At 49.8% G+C, this 21,039-nt stretch overlaps 1 protein-coding gene across 5 annotated transcripts in view; it reads left to right on the forward strand.

Annotated features, from left to right (window-relative positions):
• LOC129813665 (casein kinase I-like) overlaps positions 1-16,649 on the forward strand; it is a 77,932-nt gene extending 61,283 nt beyond the window's left edge. For 3 of the 5 annotated variants that reach the window (XM_055866054.1, XM_055866053.1, XM_055866055.1), the window contains exons 9-12: positions 5,141-5,224; positions 10,321-10,422; positions 14,907-15,013; positions 15,561-16,649. In XM_055866054.1, coding sequence (XP_055722029.1) covers positions 5,141-5,224; positions 10,321-10,422; positions 14,907-15,013; positions 15,561-15,612 — 345 coding nt within the window. In that variant the 3' untranslated portion in view covers positions 15,613-16,649. The remainder of the gene's footprint in view (positions 1-5,140; positions 5,225-10,320; positions 10,423-14,906; positions 15,014-15,560) is intronic. The other 2 variants (XM_055866056.1, XM_055866058.1) reach the window with 1 other exon arrangement.
• The last annotated feature ends 4,390 nt before the right edge of the window (positions 16,650-21,039 follow it).

The following is a 21,039-nucleotide window of genomic DNA, read 5'->3' on the forward strand; positions in this document are numbered from 1 at the left end:
TAACCCTAGTAGTACCCCACAGTCCTAACCCTAGTATTACCCCTCAGTCCTAACCCTAGTATTACCCCACAGTCCTAACCCTAGTATTACCCCTCAGTCCTAACCCTAGTATTACCCCTCAGTCCTAACCCTAGTATTACCCCACAGTCCTAACCCTAGTATTACCCCTCAGTCCTAACCCTAGTATTACCCCACAGTCCTAACCCTAGTATTACCCCTCAGTCGTCCTAACCCTAGTATTACCCCTCAGTCGTACTAACCCTAATATTACCCCTCAGTCCTAACCCTAGTATTACCCCTCAGTCCTAACCCTAGTATTACCCCTCAGTCCTAACCCTAGTATTACCCCTCAGTCCTAACCCTAGTATTACCCCTCAGTCCTAACCCTAGGATTACCCCTCAGTCCTAACCCTAGGATTACCCCTCAGTCCTAACTCTAGTTTTACCCCTCAGTCCTAACCCTAGTATTACCCCTCAGTCCTAACCCTGGTATTACCCCTCAGTCCTAACCCTAGGATTACCCCTCAGTCCTAACCCTAGGATTACCCCTCAGTCCTAACCCTAGGATTACCCCTCAGTCCTAAACCTAGTATTACCCCACAGTCCTAACCCTAGTATTACCCCTCAGTCCTAACCCTAACCCCTCAGTCCTGACCCTAGTATTACCCCTCAGTCCTAACTCTAGTATTACCCCTCAGTCCTAACCCTAGTATTACCCCACAGTCCTAACCCTAGTATTACCCCACAGTCCTAACCCTAGTATTACCCCACAGTCCTAACCCTAGTATTACCCCTCAGTCCTAACCCTAGTATTACCCCTCAGTCCTAACCCTAGTTTTACCCCTCAGTCCTAACCCTAGTATTACCCCTCAGTCCTAAACCTAGTATTAACCCTCAGTCCTAACCCTAGTTTTTCCCCTCAGTCCTAACCCTAGTATTACCCCTCAGTCCTAACCCTAACCCCTCAGTATTAATGTAGTATTTCCTATGTCATAGATTTGATGTATAGGGTTGAGAGTTCTATTTGTGACTTTAGCCAATAGTAGTGTACTATGTGTAGGAAATTACAGGGTTCCATTTGGGACAGCTTGATGTAGGACATGGTTCTGATGAGCAGCTTGATGTAGGACATGGCTCTGATGAGCAGCTTGATGTAGGACATGGTTCTGAACAGCTTGATGTAGGACATGGCTCTGATGAACGGCTTGATGTAGGACATGGTTCTGATGAGCAGCTTGATGTAGGACATGGTTCTGAACAGCTTGATGTAGGACATGGTTCTGAACAGCTTGATGTAGGACATGGTTCTGAACAGCTTGATGTAGGACATGGCTCTGATGAACGGCTTGATGTAGGACATGGTTCTGAACAGCTTGATGTAGGACATGGCTCTGAGCGGCTTGATGTAGGACATGGCTCTGAACGGCTTGATGTAGGACATGGTTCTGATGAGCAGCTTGATGTAGGACATGGCTCTGATGAGCAGCTTGATGTAGGACATGGCTCTGAGCAGCTTGATGTAGGACATGGCTCTGAGCGGCTTGATGTAGGACATGGCTCTGATGAACGGCTTGATGTAGGCGATGGCTCTGATGAGCAGCTTGATGTAGGACATGGCTCTGAGCAGCTTGATGTAGGACATGGCTCTGAACAGCTTGATGTAGGACATGGCTCTGATGAACGGCTTGATGTAGGCGATGGCTCTGATGAGCAGCTTGATGTAGGACATGGCTCTGATGAACAGCTTGATGTAGACATGGCTCTGATGAGCAGCTTGATGTAGGACATGGCTCTGATGAACAGCTTGATGTAGGACATGGCTCTGATGAACAGCTTGATGTAGGACATGGCTCTGAACAGCTTGATGTAGGACATGGCTCTGATGAACAGCTTGATGTAGGACATGGCTCTGAGCGGCTTGATGTAGGACATGGCTCTGATGAGCAGCTTGATGTAGGACATGGCTCTGAACAGCTTGATGTAGGACATGGCTCTGAGCGGCTTGATGTAGGACATGGTTCTGATGAGCAGCTTGATGTAGGACATGGCTCTGAACAGCTTGATGTAGGACATGGCTCTGAACAGCTTGATGTAGGACATGGCTCTGAACAGCTTGATGTAGGACATGGCTCTGAACAGCTTGATGTAGGACATGGTTCTGATGAACGGCTTGATGTAGGACATGGCTCTGAACAGCTTGATGTAGGACATGGCTCTGAACAGCTTGACGTAGGACATGGCTCTGAACAGCTTGATGTAGGACATGGCTCTGATGAGCAGCTTGATGTAGGACATGGCTCTGATGAGCAGCTTGATGTAGGACATGGCTCTGATGAACGGCTTGATGTAGGACATGGCTCTGATGAACGGCTTGATGTAGGACATGGTTCTGATGCGCAGCTTGATGTCGGACATGGCTCTGATGAGCAGCTTGATGTAGGACATGGCTCTGAACGGCTTGATGTAGGACATGGCTCTGATGAACAGCTTGATATAGGACATGGCTCTGATGAGCAGCTTGATGTAGGACATGGCTCTGATGAGCAGCTTGATGTAGGACATGGCTCTGATGAGCAGCTTGATGTCGGACATGGCTCTGATGAACGGCTTGATGTAGGACATGGCTCTGAACAGCTTGATGTAGGACATGGCTCTGAACGGCTTGATGTAGGACATGGTTCTGATGAGCGGCTTGTTGTAGGACATGGCTCTGAACAGCTTGAAGTAGGACATGGCTCTGAGCGGCTTGATGTAGGACATGGTTCTGATGAGCGGCTTGATGTAGCACATGGCTCTGAACAGCTTGATGTAGGACATGGCTCTGAGCTGCTTGATGTAGGACATGGCTCTGATGAGCAGCTTGATGTAGGACATGGCTCTGATGAACAGCTTGATGTAGGACATGGCTCTGAACAGCTTGATGTAGGACATGGCTCTGAGCAGCTTGATGTAGGACATGGCTCTGATGAGCAGCTTGATGTAGGACATGGCTCTGAACAGCTTGATGTAGGACATGGCGCTGATGAACGGCTTGATGTAGGACATGGCGCTGATGAACGGCTTGATGTAGGACATGGCTCTGATGAACGGCTTGATGTAGGACATGGCTCTGATGAACGGCTTGATGTAGGACATGGCTCTGATGAACGGCTTGATGTAGGACATGGCTCTGATGAGCAGCTTGATGTAGGACATGGCTCTGAACAGCTTGATGTAGGACATGGCTCTGAACGGCTTGATGTAGGACATGGTTCTGATGAGCAGCTTGATGTAGGACATGGCTCTGATGAACGGCTTGATGTAGGACATGGTTCTGATGAGCAGCTTGATGTAGGACATGGCTCTGATGAACAGCTTGATGTAGGACTAGGTTCTGATGAGCAGCTTGATGTAGGACATGGCTCTGATGAACGGCTTGATGTAGGACATGGCTCTGAGCAGCTTGATGTAGGACATGGCTCTTAGCAGCTTGATGTAGGACATGGCTCTGAACAGCTTGATGTAGGACATGGCTCTGAGCGGCTTGATGTAGGACATGGCTCTGAGCGGCTTGATGTAGGACATGGCTCTGAACAGCTTGATGTAGGACATGGCTCTGAGCGGCTTGATGTAGGACATGGTTCTGATGAGCGGCTTGATGTAGGACATGGCTCTGAACAGCTTGATGTAGGACATGGCTCTGAGCGGCTTGATGTAGGACATGGTTCTGATGAGCGGCTTGATATAGGACATGGCTCTGAACAGCTTGATGTAGGACATGGCTCTGAGCGGCTTGATGTAGGACATGGCTCTGATGAGCAGCTTGATGTAGGACATGGCTCTGAACAGCTTGATGTAGGACATGGCTCTGAGCGGCTTGATGTAGGACATGGTTCTGATGAGCGGCTTGATGTAGGACATGGCTCTGATGAGCAGCTTGATGTAGGACATGGCTCTGAACAGCTTGATGTAGGACATGGCTCTGAACAGCTTGATGTAGGACATGGCTCTGATGAGCAGCTTGATGTAGGACATGGCTCTGAACAGCTTGATGTAGGACATGGCTCTGAACGGCTTGATGTAGGACATGGTTCTGATGAGCAGCTTGATGTAGGACATGGCTCTGATGAACGGCTTGATGTAGGACATGGCTCTGATGAAGGGCTTGATGTAGGACATGGCTCTGATGAACGGCTTGATGTAGGACATGGCTCTGAACGGCTTGATGTAGGACATGGCTCTGAGCGGCTTGATGTAGGACATGGCTCTGAGCGGCTTGATGTAGGAAATGGCTCTGAACAGCTTGATGTAGGACATGGCTCTGAGCGACTTGATGTAGGACATGGTTCTGATGAGCGGCTTGATGTAGGACATGGCTCTGAACAGCTTGATGTAGGACATGGCTCTGAGCGGCTTGATGTAGGACATGGTTCTGATGAGCGGCTTGATGTAGGACATGGCTCTGAACAGCTTGATGTAGGACATGGCTCTGAGCGGCTTGATGTAGGACATGGCTCTGATGAGCAGCTTGATGTAGGACATGGCTCTGAACAGCTTGATGTAGGACATGGCTCTGAGCGGCTTGATGTAGGACATGGTTCTGATGAGCGGCTTGATGTAGGACATGGCTCTGATGAACGGCTTGATGTAGGACATGGCTCTGAACAGCTTGATGTAGGACATGGCTCTGAGCGGCTTGATGTAGAACATGGCTCTGAGCGGCTTGATGTAGAACATGGCTCTGAGCATCTTGATGTAGGACATGGTTCTGATGAGCAGCTTGATTTAGGACATGGCTCTGAACAGCTTGATGTAGGACATGGCTCTGATGAGCAGCTTGATGTAGGACATGGCTCTGATGAACAGCTTGATGTAGGACATGGCTCTGATGAACAGCTTGATGTAGGACATGGCTCTGATGAACAGCTTGATGTAGGACATGGCTCTGAGCAGCTTGATGTGGACATGGCTCTGATGAGCAGCTTGATGTAGGACATGACTCTGAACAGCTTGATGTAGGACATGGCTCTGATGAACAGCTTGATGTAGGACATGGCTTTCAGAAAAATAACATGTTCTGTTAACTTTTAACCTGTGACTCCTCCTCAGCCCACTCCTATTGGCCCTTTAGTTAATGATGACCTTTAACCTCTGTCCTCAGCCCACTCCTATTGGTCCAGTCTCCAGTGATCCCCTCCTACAGTCCAGCAGCAGAGACAAGGCAGCGCCACAGACCAAAAACCAGGTAGGCCACACACTGAACACACACTGAACACACACACACACACAAACTGAACACACACTGAACACACACACACACACACACACACACACAAACTGAACACACAAATTTCACAAATGTCATTCAGCATTAGCATAATTTTACATTTACAATATTCCAAGTTGGCAGCTTCTTACTAACGATCTGTAGCCTGGTCCCAGATCTGTAGCCTGGTCCCAGATCTGTTGGTGCTTTTGCCTACTCCTACTCCTGATTGTCAAGCCAAACAGTTTGTCACAACAGTTCCATAAGGAGTTGGCAAGAGAGCTGAAACAGACTGGTATCCAGGCTATATTAAAGAAACTAGGAACAGACTGGTATCCAGGCTAAACTAACTGTTTAACTGGCCTTACTCACCAAACCACAGATTGCCACTGACAATGCCACCAGACCCACCAACCGAAGCCAGTCTCATAACAGCAGCACCAGACACACCAACCGAAGCCAGTCTCATAACAGCAGCTTGTTCAGTCTCAGCTCACACCAGTGGCTTCTACAGCCGCTTGTGTTTCTTCATGTCACACGAGTAGTCTTCTGTCACGCACTCCTCCTCACGTGCACTCTTTTCTTCCCACGTCACCGCACCGCCCCTCAGGTCTGTCTGTCCGTCCTCCGGTAGAGCAGTGTCTAAGTAGCTGCCTAACTGCTGACCGGGAGAGAGACGTCTTTAAACGCTGTTTTTTTCTTTCTTTCTTTCCTCCTTCACCATCTCCTCCCTCTACTTCCTCCCTCACCATCTCCTCCTTCACCATCTCCTCCCTCTACTTCCTCCCTCACCATCTCCTCCTTCACCATCTCCTCCCTCTACTTCCTCCCTCACCATCTCCTCCTTCACCATCTCCTCCCTCTACTTCCTCCCTCACCATCTCCTCCTTCACCATCTCCTCCCTCTACTTCCTCCCTCACCATCTCCTCCTTCACCATCTCCTCCCTCACCATCTCCTCCCTCACCATCTCCTCCCTCTACTTCCTCCCTCACCATCTCCTCCTTCACCATCTCCTCCCTCTACTTCCTCCCTCACCATCTCCTCCTTCACCATCTCCTCCCTCTACTTCCTCCCTCACCATCTCCTCCTTCACCATCTCCTCCCTCTACTTCCTCCCTCACCATCTCCTCCTTCACCATCTCCTCCCTCTACTTCCTCCCTCACCATCTCCTCCTTCACCATCTCCTCCCTCTACTTCCTCCCTCACCATCTCCTCCTTCACCATCTCCTCCCTCTACTTCCTCCCTCACCATCTCCTCCTTCACCATCTCCTCCCTCTACTTCCTCCCTCACCATCTCCTCCTTCACCATCTCCTCCCTCTACTTCCTCCCTCACCATCTCCTCCTTCACCATCTCCTCCTTCACCATCTCCTCCCTCACCATTTCCTCCCTCACCATTTCCTCCCTCACCATCTCCTCCCTCTACTTCCTCCCTCACCATCTCCTCCCTCTACTTCCTCCCTCACCATCTCCTCCCTCACCATCTCCTCCCTCTACTTCCTCCTTCACCATCTCCTCCCTCACCATCTCCTCCCTCTACTTCCTCCTTCACCATCTCCTCCCTCTACTTCCTCCCTCACCATCTCCTCCCTCACCATCTCCTCCCTCTACTTCCTCCCTCACCATCTCCTCCCTCACCATCTCCTCCCTCTACTTCCTCCTTCACCATCTCCTCCCTCACCATCTCCTCCCTCTACTTCCTCCTTCACCATCTCCTCCCTCACCATCTCCTCCCTCTACTTCCTCCTTCACCATCTCCTCCCTCACCATCTCCTCCCTCTACTTCCTCCCTCACCATCTCCTCCTTCACCATCTCCTCCCTCTACTTCCTCCCTCACCATCTCCTCCCTCACCATCTCCTCCCTCTACTTCCTCCCTCACCATCTCCTCCTTCACCATTTCCTCCCTCACCATTTCCTCCCTCTACTTCCTCCTTCACCATTTCCTCCCTCACCATTTCCTCCCTCTACTTCCTCCCTCACCATCTCCTCCTTCACCATCTCCTCCTTCACCATCTCCTCCCTCTACTCCCTCCCTCACCATCTCCTCCCTCACCATTTCCTCCCTCACCATTTCCTCCCTCACCATTTCCTCCCTCACCATTTCCTCCCTCTACTTCCTCCCTCACCATCTCCTCCTTCACCATTTCCTCCCTCACCATTTCCTCCCTCTACTTCCTCCCTCACCATCTCCTCCTTCACCATCTCCTCCTTCACCATCTCCTCCCTCTACTCCCTCCCTCACCATCTCCTCCCTCACCATTTCCTCCCTCACCATTTCCTCCCTCACCATTTCCTCCCTCACCATTTCCTCCCTCACCATTTCCTCCCTCTACTTCCTCCCTCACCATCTCCTCCTTCACCATTTCCTCCCTCTACTTCCTCCCTCACCATCTCCTCCTTCACCATTTCCTCCCTCACCATTTCCTCCCTCTACTTCCTCCCTCACCATCTCCTCCCTCACCATCTCCTCCTTCACCATTTCCTCCCTCTACTTCCTCCCTCACCATCTCCTCCCTCTACTTCCTCCCTCACCATCTCCTCCCTCACCATTTCCTCCCTCACCATCTCCTCCTTCACCATTTCCTCCCTCTACTTCCTCCCTCACCATCTCCTCCCTCTACTTCCTCCCTCACCATCTCCTCCCTCTACTTCCTCCCTCACCATCTCCTCCCTCTACTTCCTCCCTCACCATCTCCTCCCTCACCATCTCCTCCTTCACCATCTCCTCCCTCTACTTCCTCCCTCACCATTTCCTCCCTCACCATTTCATCCCTCCACTTCCTCCCTCACCATCTCCTCCTTCACCATTTCCTCCCTCTACTTCCTCCCTCACCATCTCCTCCCTCACCATCTCCTCCCTCACCATCTCCTCCTTCACCATTTCCTCCCTCTACTTCCTCCCTCACCATTTCCTCCCTCACCATTTCCTCCCTCACCATTTCCTCCCTCACCATTTCCTCCCTCTACTTCCTCCCTCACCATTTCCTCCCTCTACTTCCTCCTTCACCATTTCCTCCCTCTACTTCCTCCCTCACCATTTCCTCCCTCTACTTCCTCCCTCACCATCTCCTCCTTCACCATTTCCTCCCTCACCATTTCCTCCCTCTACTTCCTCCCTCACCATCTCCTCCCTCACCATCTCCTCCTTCACCATTTCCTCCCTCTACTTCCTCCCTCACCATCTCCTCCCTCTACTTCCTCCCTCACCATCTCCTCCCTCACCATTTCCTCCCTCACCATCTCCTCCTTCACCATTTCCTCCCTCTACTTCCTCCCTCACCATCTCCTCCCTCTACTTCCTCCCTCACCATCTCCTCCCTCTACTTCCTCCCTCACCATCTCCTCCCTCTACTTCCTCCCTCACCATCTCCTCCCTCACCATCTCCTCCTTCACCATCTCCTCCCTCTACTTCCTCCCTCACCATTTCCTCCCTCACCATTTCATCCCTCCACTTCCTCCCTCACCATCTCCTCCTTCACCATTTCCTCCCTCTACTTCCTCCCTCACCATCTCCTCCCTCACCATCTCCTCCCTCACCATCTCCTCCTTCACCATTTCCTCCCTCTACTTCCTCCCTCACCATTTCCTCCCTCACCATTTCCTCCCTCACCATTTCCTCCCTCACCATTTCCTCCCTCTACTTCCTCCCTCACCATTTCCTCCCTCTACTTCCTCCTTCACCATTTCCTCCCTCTACTTCCTCCCTCACCATCTCCTCCCTCTACTTCCTCCCTCACCATCTCCTCCTTCACCATTTCCTCCCTCACCATCTCCTCCCTCTACTTCCTCCCTCACCATCTCCTCCCTCTACTTCCTCCCTCACCATCTCCTCCCTCTACTTCCTCCCTCACCATCTCCTCCCTCTACTTCCTCCCTCACCATCTCCTCCCTCACCATTTCCTCCCTCTACTTCCTCCCTCACCATCTCCTCCCTCTACTTCCTCCCTCACCACCTCCTCCCTCTACTTCCTCCTTCACCATCTCCTCCCTCACCATCTCCTCCCTCTACTTCCTCCTTCACCATCTCCTCCCTCTACTTCCTCCCTCACAACCTCCTCCCTCTACTTCCTCCCTCACCATCTCCTCCCTCACCATCTCCTCCCTCACCATCTCCTCCTTCACCATTTCCTCCCTCTACTTCCTCCCTCACCATTTCCTCCCTCTACTTCCTCCCTCACCATTTCCTCCCTCACCATTTCCTCCCTCTACTTCCTCCCTCACCATTTCCTCCCTCTACTTCCTCCCTCACCATTTCCTCCCTCTACTTCCTCCTTCACCATTTCCTCCCTCTACTTCCTCCCTCACCATTTCCTCCCTCTACTTCCTCCCTCACCATCTCCTCCCTCTAATTCCTCCCTCACCATCTCCTCCCTCTAATTCGTCCTTCACCATCTCCTCCCTCACCATTTCCTCCCTCTACTTCCTCCTTCACCATCTCCTCCCTCTACTTCCTCCTTCACCATCTCCTCCCTCTACTTCCTCCCTCACCATCTCCTGCCTCTACTTCCTCCCTCACCATCTCCTCCCTCACCATTTCCTCCCTCTACTTCCTCCCTCACCATCTCCTCCCTCTACTTCCTCCCTCACCACCTCCTCCCTCACCATCTCCTCCCTCTACTTCCTCCCTCACCATCTCCTCCCTCACCATCTCCTCCCTCTACTTCCTCCCTCACCATCTCCTCCCTCTACTTCCTCCCTCACCACCTCCTCCCTCTACTTCCTCCCTCACCACCTCCTCCCTCACCATCTCCTCCCTCTACTTCCTCCCTCACCACCTCCTCCCTCTACTTCCTCCCTCACCACCTCCTCCCTCACCATCTCCTCCCTCTACTTCCTCCCTCACCACCTCCTCCCTCTACTTCCTCCTTCACCATCTCCTCCCTCACCATCTCCTCCCTCTACTTCCTCCTTCACCATCTCCTCCTTCACCATCTCCTCCCTCTACTTCCTCCCTCACAACCACCTCCCTCTACTTCCTCCCTCACCATCTCCTCCTTCACCATCTCCTCCCTCACCATCTCCTCCTTCACCATCTCCTCCCTCTACTTCCTCCTTTGCTGTCGCGCCAGTCGCCAGAACCCAAAGGAAGTGATTCCCAGCCCACTCCAGTGACCAATAGGGAGCTGCTGGGGTCCCATCTAACAGCTGATAGGCTGGAGGGCTCTGTCCAGGTACTGGGCTGTCGGCGTCGCCCCCGCATTGTTCAACACTCTGCCTCTTGTCTCTTGTTTTCTTTCTTTCTCTCCTAGCTCTCTTTCTGCAGCACTAGTCTCTGCTCACGCTTTCTCTCTCCAACACATTCTCCGTACCCTCTTTTCCCCTCACATGCTGCACACTACATACTAGGCTTATATCCTACTGAGGCAGAGGGACTAACTATCCTACTGAGGCAGAGGGACTAACTATCCTACTGAGGCAGAGGGACTAACTGTATCCTACCGAGGCAGAGGGACTAACTGTATCCTACCGAGGCAGAGGGACTAACTATCCTACTGAGGCAGAGGGACTAACTATCCTACTGAGGCAGAGGGACTAACTATCCTACTGAGGCAGAGGGACTAACTATCCTACCGAGGCAGAGGGACTAACTATCCTACCGAGGCAGAGGGACTAACTATCCTACCGAGGCAGAGGGACTAACTATCCTACCGAGGCAGAGGGACTAACTATCCTACTGAGGCAGAGGGACTAACTATCCTACTGAGGCAGAGGGACTAACTATCCTACTGAGGCAGAGGGACTAACTATCCTACTGAGGCAGAGGGACTAACTATCCTACTGAGGCAGAGGGACTAACTATCCTACCGAGGCAGAGGGACTAACTATCCTACCGAGGCAGAGGGACTAACTATCCTACCGAGGCAGAGGGACTAACTATCCTACCGAGGCAGAGGGACTAACTATCCTACCGAGGCAGAGGGACTAACTATCCTACCGAGGCAGAGGGACTAACTATCCTACCGAGGCAGAGGGACTAACTATCCTACCGAGGCAGAGGGACTAACTATCCTACCGAGGCAGAGGGACTAACTATCCTACCGAGGCAGAGGGACTAACTATCCTACCGAGGCAGAGGGACTAACTATCCTACCGAGGCAGAGGGACTAACTATCCTACCGAGGCAGAGGGACTAACTATCCTACCGAGGCAGAGGGACTAACTATCCTACCGAGGCAGAGGGACTAACTATCCTACCGAGGCAGAGGGACTAACTATCCTACCGAGGCAGAGGGACTAACTATCCTACCGAGGCAGAGGGACTAACTATCCTACCGAGGCAGAGGGACTAACTATCCTACCGAGGCAGAGGGACTAACTATCCTACCGAGGCAGAGGGACTAACTATCCTACCGAGGCAGAGGGACTAACTATCCTACCGAGGCAGAGGGACTAACTATCCTACCGAGGCAGAGGGACTAACTATCCTACCGAGGCAGAGGGACTAACTATCCTACCGAGGCAGAGGGACTAACTATCCTACCGAGGCAGAGGGACTAACTATCCTACCGAGGCAGAGGGACTAACTATCCTACCGAGGCAGAGGGACTAACTATCCTACCGAGGCAGAGGGGCTAACTATCCTACCGAGGCAGAGGGGCTAACTATCCTACCGAGGCAGAGGGGCTAACTATCCTACCGAGGCAGAGGGGCTAACTATCCTACCGAGGCAGAGGGGCTAACTATCCTACCGAGGCAGAGGGGCTAACTATCCTACCGAGGCAGAGGGGCTAACTATCCTACCGAGGCAGAGGGGCTAACTATCCTACCGAGGCAGAGGGACTAACTATCCTACCGAGGCAGAGGGACTAACTATCCTACCGAGGCAGAGGGACTAACTATCCTACCGAGGCAGAGGGACTAACTATCCTACCGAGGCAGAGGGACTAACTATCCTACCGAGGCAGAGGGGCTAACTATCCTACCGAGGCAGAGGGGCTAACTATCCTACCGAGGCCGGGGGACTAACTATCCTACCGAGGCAGAGGGACTAACTATCCTACCGAGGCAGAGGGACTAACTATCCTACCGAGGCAGAGGGACTAACTATCCTACCGAGGCAGAGGGACTAACTATCCTACCGAGGCAGAGGGACTAACTATCCTACCGAGGCAGAGGGAGTAACTATCCTACCGAGGCAGAGGGACTAACTATCCTACCGAGGCAGAGGGAGTAACTATCCTACCGAGGCAGAGGGAGTAACTATCCTACCGAGGCAGAGGGACTAACTATCCTACCGAGGCAGAGGGACTAACTATCCTACCGAGGCAGAGGGACTAACTATCCTACCGAGGCAGAGGGACTAACTATCCTACCGAGGCAGAGGGACTAACTATCCTACCGAGGCAGAGGGACTAACTGTCCTACCGAGGCAGAGGGACTAACTGTCCTACCGAGGCAGAGGGGCTAACTGTCCTACCGAGGCAGAGGGGCTAACTGTCCTACCGAGGCAGAGGGGCTAACTGTCCTACCGAGGCAGAGGGGCTAACTGTCCTACCGAGGCAGAGGGGCTAACTGTCCTACCGAGGCAGAGGGGCTAACTGTCCTACCGAGGCAGAGGGGCTAACTGTCCTACCGAGGCAGAGGGGCTAACTGTCCTACCGAGGCAGAGGGACTAACTGTCCTACCGAGGCAGAGGGACTAACTGTCCTACCGAGGCAGAGGGACTAACTATCCTACCGAGGCAGAGGGACTAACTATCCTACCGAGGCAGAGGGACTAACTATCCTACCGAGGCAGAGGGACTAACTATCCTACCGAGGCAGAGGGGCTAACTATCCTACCGAGGCCGGGGGACTAACCGCATCCTACCGGGGCCGGGGGACTAACCGCATCCTACCGGGGCCGGGGGACTAACCGCATCCTACCGGGGCCGAGGGACTAACCGCATCCTACCGGGGCCGGGGGACTAACCGCATCCTACCGGGGCCGGGGGACTAACCGCATCCTACCGGGGCCGGGGGACTAACCGCATCCTACCGGGGCCGGGGGACTAACCGCATCCTACCGGGGCCGGGGGACTAACCGCATCCTACCGGGGCCGGGGGACTAACCGCATCCTACCGGGGCCGGGGGACTAACCGCATCCTACCGGGGCCGGGGGACTAACCGCATCCTACCGGGGCCGGGGGACTAACCGCATCCTACCGGGGCCGGGGGACTAACCGCATCCTACCGGGGCCGGGGGACTAACCGCATCCTACCGGGGCCGGGGGACTAACCGCATCCTACCGGGGCCGAGGGACTAACCGCATCCTACCGGGGCCGAGGGACTAACCGCATCCTACCGGGGCCGAGGGACTAACCGCATCCTACCGGGGCCGAGGGACTAACCGCATCCTACCGGGGCCGAGGGACTACCCGCCACCTACCGGGGCCGGGGGACTAACCGCATCCTACCGGGGCCGGGGGACTAACCGCATCCTACCGGGGCCGGGGGACTAACCGCATCCTACCGGGGCCGGCGGACTAACCGTATCCTACCGGGGCCTAAAGGAACAACTTGTGCTATTAGAATGTTCATCATCTAGAAATGACGTCATCTTGTTGTGGGTCCCAAGTCTTAAAAAGATCGATTTACTCAATATAATACCATCTAGTGTGGGTAGTGTTCAGTGTCATTGGTTTGCGTCCCAAATGCCCTATGTAGTGCACTACTTTTGACCAGAGCCACATGGGCCCCGATCAACAGTAGTGCGCTATATAGGGCATATATGGGACCATCTCAGAACGGGCCATTGTTGGCTGGAGCATTAAATCCCTGTAAGAGGGATCAAGTAGCCAGCTAAACATTCTGCCAGCTGAGCAGTCTGATCACATCATTTCTATAACAGGGACAGTGTGAAACTTCAAATGTTTCTGGAGTCACACAACCATCTTGAGGAAACCCGTTTTCGTCTCATAACATTACAGCATTAGGCAACATTACAAATGATTATGACCGAGCTTGTGAGGCGAGAGTGAGACTTCTGAGTGTATTGTGTTGAAGATATGATTGTCTGTCGTGTAGAATAGGGAATCGTGTCGGCTCTATTCATTACATTTCTGTCATGTAGAATAGGGAATCGTGTCGGCTCTATTCATTACATTTCTATCATGTAGAATAGGGAATCGTGTCGGCTCTATTCATTACATTTCTATCATGTAGAATAGGGAATCGTGTCGGCTCTATTCATTACATTTCTATCATGTAGAATAGGGAATCGTGTCGGCTCTATTCATTACATTTCTATCATGTAGAATAGGGAATCGTGTCGGCTCTATTCATTACATTTCTATCATGTAGAATAGGGAATCGTGTCGGCTCTATTCATTACATTTCTATCATGTAGAATAGGGAATCGTGTCGGCTCTATTCATTACATTTCTATCATGTAGAATAGGGAATCGTGTCGGCTCTATTCATTACATTTCTATCATGTAGAATAGGGAATCGTGTCGGCTCTATTCATTACATTTCTGTCATGTAGAATAGGGAATCGTGTCGGCTCTATTCATTACATTTCTATCATGTAGAATAGGGAATCGTGTCGGCTCTATTCATTACATTTCTATCTACAACATTCAGAAGTCTCATAATAATACCTTAGATATTTTGTACCACAGTAAGCCGTCATTATCTGGTGGTCTATGATACTCCCATGATGCTTCCCTGCAGGTGTTGAGTTCAACCAATGGGGAGCTGAATACAGACGACCCGACGGCGGGCCACTCCAATGCACCCATCACTGCCCCGGCCGAGGTGGAGGTGGTCGACGACACCAAGTGAGATGGACGGTTTAGTGAGGGGTCGGTTTAGAATTGGGGGTGAGGGGTCGGTTTAGAATTGGGGGTGAGGGGTCGGTTTAGAATTGGGAGTGAGGGGTCGGTTTAGAATTGGGGGTGAGGGGTCAGTTTAGAATTGGGGGTGAGGGGTCGGTTTAGAATTGGGGGTGAGGGGTCGGTTTAGAATTGGGGGTGAGGGGTCGGTTTAGAATTGGGGGTGAGGGGTCGGTTTAGAATTGGGGGTGAGGGGTCGGTTTAGAATTGGGGGTGAGGGGTCGGTTTAGAATTGGGGGTGAGGGGTCGGTTTAGAATTGGGGGTGAGGGGTCGGTTTAGAATTGGGGGTGAGGGGTCGGTTTAGAATTGGGGGTGAGGGGTCGGTTTAGAATTGGGGGTGAGGGGTCGGTTTAGAATTGGGGGTGAGGGGTCGGTTTAGAATTGGGGGTGAGGGGTCGGTTTAGAATTGGGGGTGAGGGGTCGGTTGAGTCTTTATTTAGTTTGTTCAATGTTATAATCTCATCCTATTGTTGTTCCTTTGTTCTGTTTCAGGTGCTGCTGTTTCTTTAAGAGGAGGAAGAGGAAAGGCCTCCACAGACACTAGTGAGGAAGAGGAAAGGCCTCCAGAGACACTAGTGAAGAAGAGGAAAGGCCTCCAGAGACACTAGTGAAGAAGAGGAAAGGCCTCCAGAGACACTAGTGAAGAAGAGGAAAGGCCTCCAGAGACACTAGTGAAGAAGAGGAAAGGCCTCCAGAGACACTGGTGAAGAAGAGGAAAGGCCTCCAGAGACACTAGTGAAGAAGAGGAAAGGCCTCCAGAGACACTAGTGAAGAAGAGGAAAGGCCTCCAGAGACACTAGTGAAGAAGAGGAAAGGCCTCCAGAGACACTGGTGAAGAAGAGGAAAGGCCTCCAGAGACACTGGTGAAGAAGAGGAAAGGCCTCCAGAGACACTGGTGAAGAAGAGGAAAGGCCTCCAGAGACACTAGTGAAGAAGAGGAAAGGCCTCCAGAGACACTAGTGAAGAAGAGGAAAGGCCTCCAGAGACACTAGTGAAGAAGAGGAAAGGCCTCCAGAGACACTGGTGAGGAAGAGGAAAGGCCTCCAGAGACACTAGTGAAGAAGAGGAAAGGCCTCCAGAGACACTAGTGAAGAAGAGGAAAGGCCTCCAGAGACACTAGTGAAGAAGAGGAAAGGCCTCCAGAGACACTAGTGAGGAAGAGGAGGAGTTGTTGGCAACCAGACTGACAGAGGGAAGGAAGCAGTACTGAAACTAAGCTGAGCCCAGTACTCTACACCCTCCTCTCTGTCTGTCTCACTCTGCGTGTGTTCAGTTAGAGCGCCCCCTGTCGACCCTCCTGCAGTACTACAACAGACTGTGATGCCCTGCCGCTACAGACAGACAGGACCCAATGGGACAGAACCATGACTGTCTGTGTGGTTGGACCTGTTTTATATTCTAAACCTGAAGAAGAAGAAGATTGTAAGGAATAAATGTGTATATTTCTATGAGGATGATGGATGGATGAATGAACAAGGCCTGAATATGAGCGCATGATGTGTGGATGAATGGATAAATGAATGAAGAGAGCCTAGAACGACCTGAGAAATCATAAGAGACTATTAAAGGACAGAGAACAAACTGCTGTCTGTGTTCCATTTTAACGTGCTGAACATTGACAGAGGGGGACAGACTAAACTGTAACACAATAATGTGCTCCATTTACAAAGTCGTTTTCATTTGTGGGATAAACATTAAGAGCCTAGAAGGAATAACACAGTGTGTCATACAGACAGGAACTCCAGAATAACACAGTGTGTCATACAGACAGGAACTCTAGAATAACACAGTGTGTCATACAGACAGGAACTCTAGAATAACACAGTGTGTCATACAGACAGAAACTCCAGAATAACACAGTGTGTCATACAGACAGGAACTCCAGAATAACACAGTGTGTCATACAGACAGGAACTCCAGAATAACACAGTGTGTCATACAGACAGGAACTCCAGAATAACACAGTGTGTCATACAGACAGGAACTCCAGAACAACACAGTGTGTCATACAGACAGGAACTCTAGAATAACACAGTGTGTCATACAGACAGGAACTCCAGAATAACACAGTGTGTCATACAGACAGGAACTCCAGAATAACAGTGTGTCATACAGACAGGAACTCTAGAATAACACAGTGTGTCATACAGACAGGAACTCCAGAATAACAGTGTGTCATACAGACAGGAACTCTAGAATAACAGTGTGTCATACAGACAGGAACTCCAGAATAACAGTGTGTCATACAGACAGGAACTCCAGAACAACACAGTGTGTCATACAGACAGGAACTCTAGAATAACACAGTGTGTCATACAGACAGGAACTCTAGAATAACACAGTGTGTCATACAGACAGGAACTCTAGAATAACAGTGTGTCATACAGACAGGAACTCTAGAATAACACAGTGTGTGATACAGACAGGAACTCTAGAATAACAGTGTGTCATACAGACAGGAACTCTAGAATAACACAGTGTGTCATACAGACAGGAACTCCAGAATAACACAGTGTGTCATACAGACAGGAACTCTAGAATAACAGTGTGTCATACAGACAGGAACTCTAGAATAACACAGTGTGTCATACAGACAGGAACTCTAGAATAACACAGTGTGTCATACAGACAGGAACTCCAGAATAACACAGTGTGTCATACAGACAGGAACTCTAGAATAACAGTGTGTCATACAGACAGGAACTCTAGAATAACACAGTGTGTCATACAGACAGGAACTCCAGAATAACAGTGTCATACAGACAGGAACTCTAGAATAACAGTGTGTCATACAGACAGGAACTCTAGAATAACACAGTGTGTCATACAGACAGGAACTCCAGAATAACACAGTGTGTCATACAGACAGGAACTCCAGAATAGCAGTGTGTCATACAGACAGGAACTCTAGAATAACAGTGTGTCATACAGACAGGAACTCTAGAATAACACAGTGTGTCATACAGACAGGAACTCCAGAATAACACAGTGTCATACAGACAGGAACTCCAGAATAACACAGTGTGTCATACAGACAGGAACTCCAGAATAACACAGTGTGTCATACAGACAGGAACTCCAGAATAACAGTGTGTCATACAGACAGGAACTCCAGAATAACAGTGTGTCATACAGACAGGAACTCTAGAATAACACAGTGTCATACAGACAGGAACTCTAGAATAACACAGTGTGTCATACAGACAGGAACTCTAGAATAACAGTGTGTCATACAGACAGGAACTCTAGAATAACACAGTGTCATACAGACAGGAACTCTAGAATAACACAGTGTGTCATACAGACAGGAACTCCAGAATAACACGTGTCATACAGACAGGAACTCCAGAATAACACAGTGTCATACAGACAGGAACTCTAGAATAACACAGTGTGTCATACAGACAGGAACTCTAGAATAACACAGTGTGTCATACAGACAGGAACTCTAGAATAACACAGTGTGTCATACAGACAGGAACTCTAGAATAACAGTGTGTCATACAGACAGGAACTCTAGAATAACACAGTGTGTCATACAGACAGGAACTCCAGAATAACACAGTGTGTCATACAGACAGGAACTCCAGAATAACACAGTGTCATACAGACAGGAACTCTAGAATAACACAGTGTGTCATACAGACAGGAACTCTAGAATAACACAGTGTGTCATACAGACAGGAACTCCAGAATAGCAGTGTGTCATACAGACAGGAACTCTAGAATAACACAGTGTGTCATACAGACAGGAACTCTAGAGTAACACAGTGTCATACAGACAGGAACTCTAGAATAACACAGTGTGTCATACAGACAGGAACTCTAGAATAACACAGTGTGTCATACAGACAGGAACTCTAGAATAACACAGTGTGTCATACAGACAGGAACTCTAGAATAACAGTGTGTCATACAGACAGGAACTCTAGAATAACACAGTGTGTCATACAGACAGGAACTCCAGAATAACACAGTGTGTCATACAGACAGGAACTCCAGAATAACACAGTGTCATACAGACAGGAACTCTAGAATAACACAGTGTGTCATACAGACAGGAACTCTAGAATAACACAGTGTGTCATACAGACAGGAACTCCAGAATAGCAGTGTGTCATACAGACAGGAACTCTAGAATAACACAGTGTGTCATACAGACAGGAACTCTAGAATAACACAGTGTCATACAGACAGGAACTCTAGAATAACACAGTGTGTCATACAGACAGGAACTCCAGAATAACACAGTGTGTCATACAGACAGGAACTCCAGAATAACACAGTGTGTCATACAGACAGGAACTCTAGAATAACACAGTGTGTCATACAGACAGGAACTCTAGAATAACACAGTGTGTCATACAGACAGGAACTCCAGAATAACACAGTGTGTCATACAGACAGGAACTCTAGAATAACACAGTGTGTCATACAGACAGGAACTCTAGAATAACAGTGTGTCATACAGACAGAAACTCCAGAATAACACAGTGTGTCATACAGACAGGAACTCCAGAATAACACAGTGTGTCATACAGACAGGAACTCCAGAATAACACAGTGTGTCATACAGACAGGAACTCCAGAATAACACAGTGTGTCATACAGACAGGAACTCCAGAATAACAGTGTGTCATACAGACAGGAACTCCAGAACAACACAGTGTGTCATACAGACAGGAACTCTAGAATAACACAGTGTGTCATACAGACAGGAACTCCAGAATAACACAGTGTGTCATACAGACAGGAACTCCAGAATAACAGTGTGTCATACAGACAGGAACTCTAGAATAACACAGTGTGTCATACAGACAGGAACTCTAGAATAACACAGTGTGTCATAGAGACAGGAACTCCAGAATAACACAGTGTCATACAGACAGGAACTCTAGAATAACAGTGTGTCATACAGACAGGAACTCTAGAATAACACAGTGTGTCATACAGACAGGAACTCCAGAATAACACAGTGTGTCATACAGACAGGAACTCCAGAATAGCAGTGTGTCATACAGACAGGAACTCTAGAATAACAGTGTGTCATACAGACAGGAACTCTAGAATAACACAGTGTGTCATACAGACAGGAACTCCAGAATAACACAGTGTCATACAGACAGGAACTCCAGAATAACACAGTGTGTCATACAGACAGGAACTCCAGAATAACACAGTGTGTCATACAGACAGGAACTCCAGAATAACAGTGTGTCATACAGACAGGAACTCCAGAATAACAGTGTGTCATACAGACAGGAACTCTAGAATAACACAGTGTCATACAGACAGGAACTCTAGAATAACACAGTGTGTCATACAGACAGGAACTCTAGAATAACAGTGTGTCATACAGACAGGAACTCTAGAATAACACAGTGTCATACAGACAGGAACTCTAGAATAACACAGTGTGTCATACAGACAGGAACTCCAGAATAACACGTGTCATACAGACAGGAACTCCAGAATAACACAGTGTCATACAGACAGGAACTCTAGAATAACACAGTGTGTCATACAGACAGGAACTCTAGAATAACACAGTGTGTCATACAGACAGGAACTCTAGAATAACACAGTGTGTCATACAGACAGGAACTCTAGAATAACAGTGTGTCATACAGACAGGAACTCTAGAATAACACAGTGTGTCATACAGACAGGAACTCCAGAATAACACAGTGTGTCATACAGACAGGAACTCCAGAATAACACAGTGTCATACAGACAGGAACTCTAGAATAACACAGTGTGTCATACAGACAGGAACTCTAGAACAACAGTGTGTCATACAGACAGGAACTCCAGAATAGCAGTGTGTCATACAGACAGGAACTCTAGAATAACACAGTGTGTCATACAGACAGGAACTCTAGAATAACACAGTGTCATACAGACAGGAACTCTAGAATAACACAGTGTGTCATACAGACAGGAACTCCAGAATAACACAGTGTGTCATACA

This window comes from Salvelinus fontinalis, chromosome 17, assembly GCF_029448725.1.
Source record: "Salvelinus fontinalis isolate EN_2023a chromosome 17, ASM2944872v1, whole genome shotgun sequence".
NCBI classification, from domain to species: Eukaryota; Metazoa; Chordata; class Actinopteri; order Salmoniformes; family Salmonidae; genus Salvelinus; species Salvelinus fontinalis.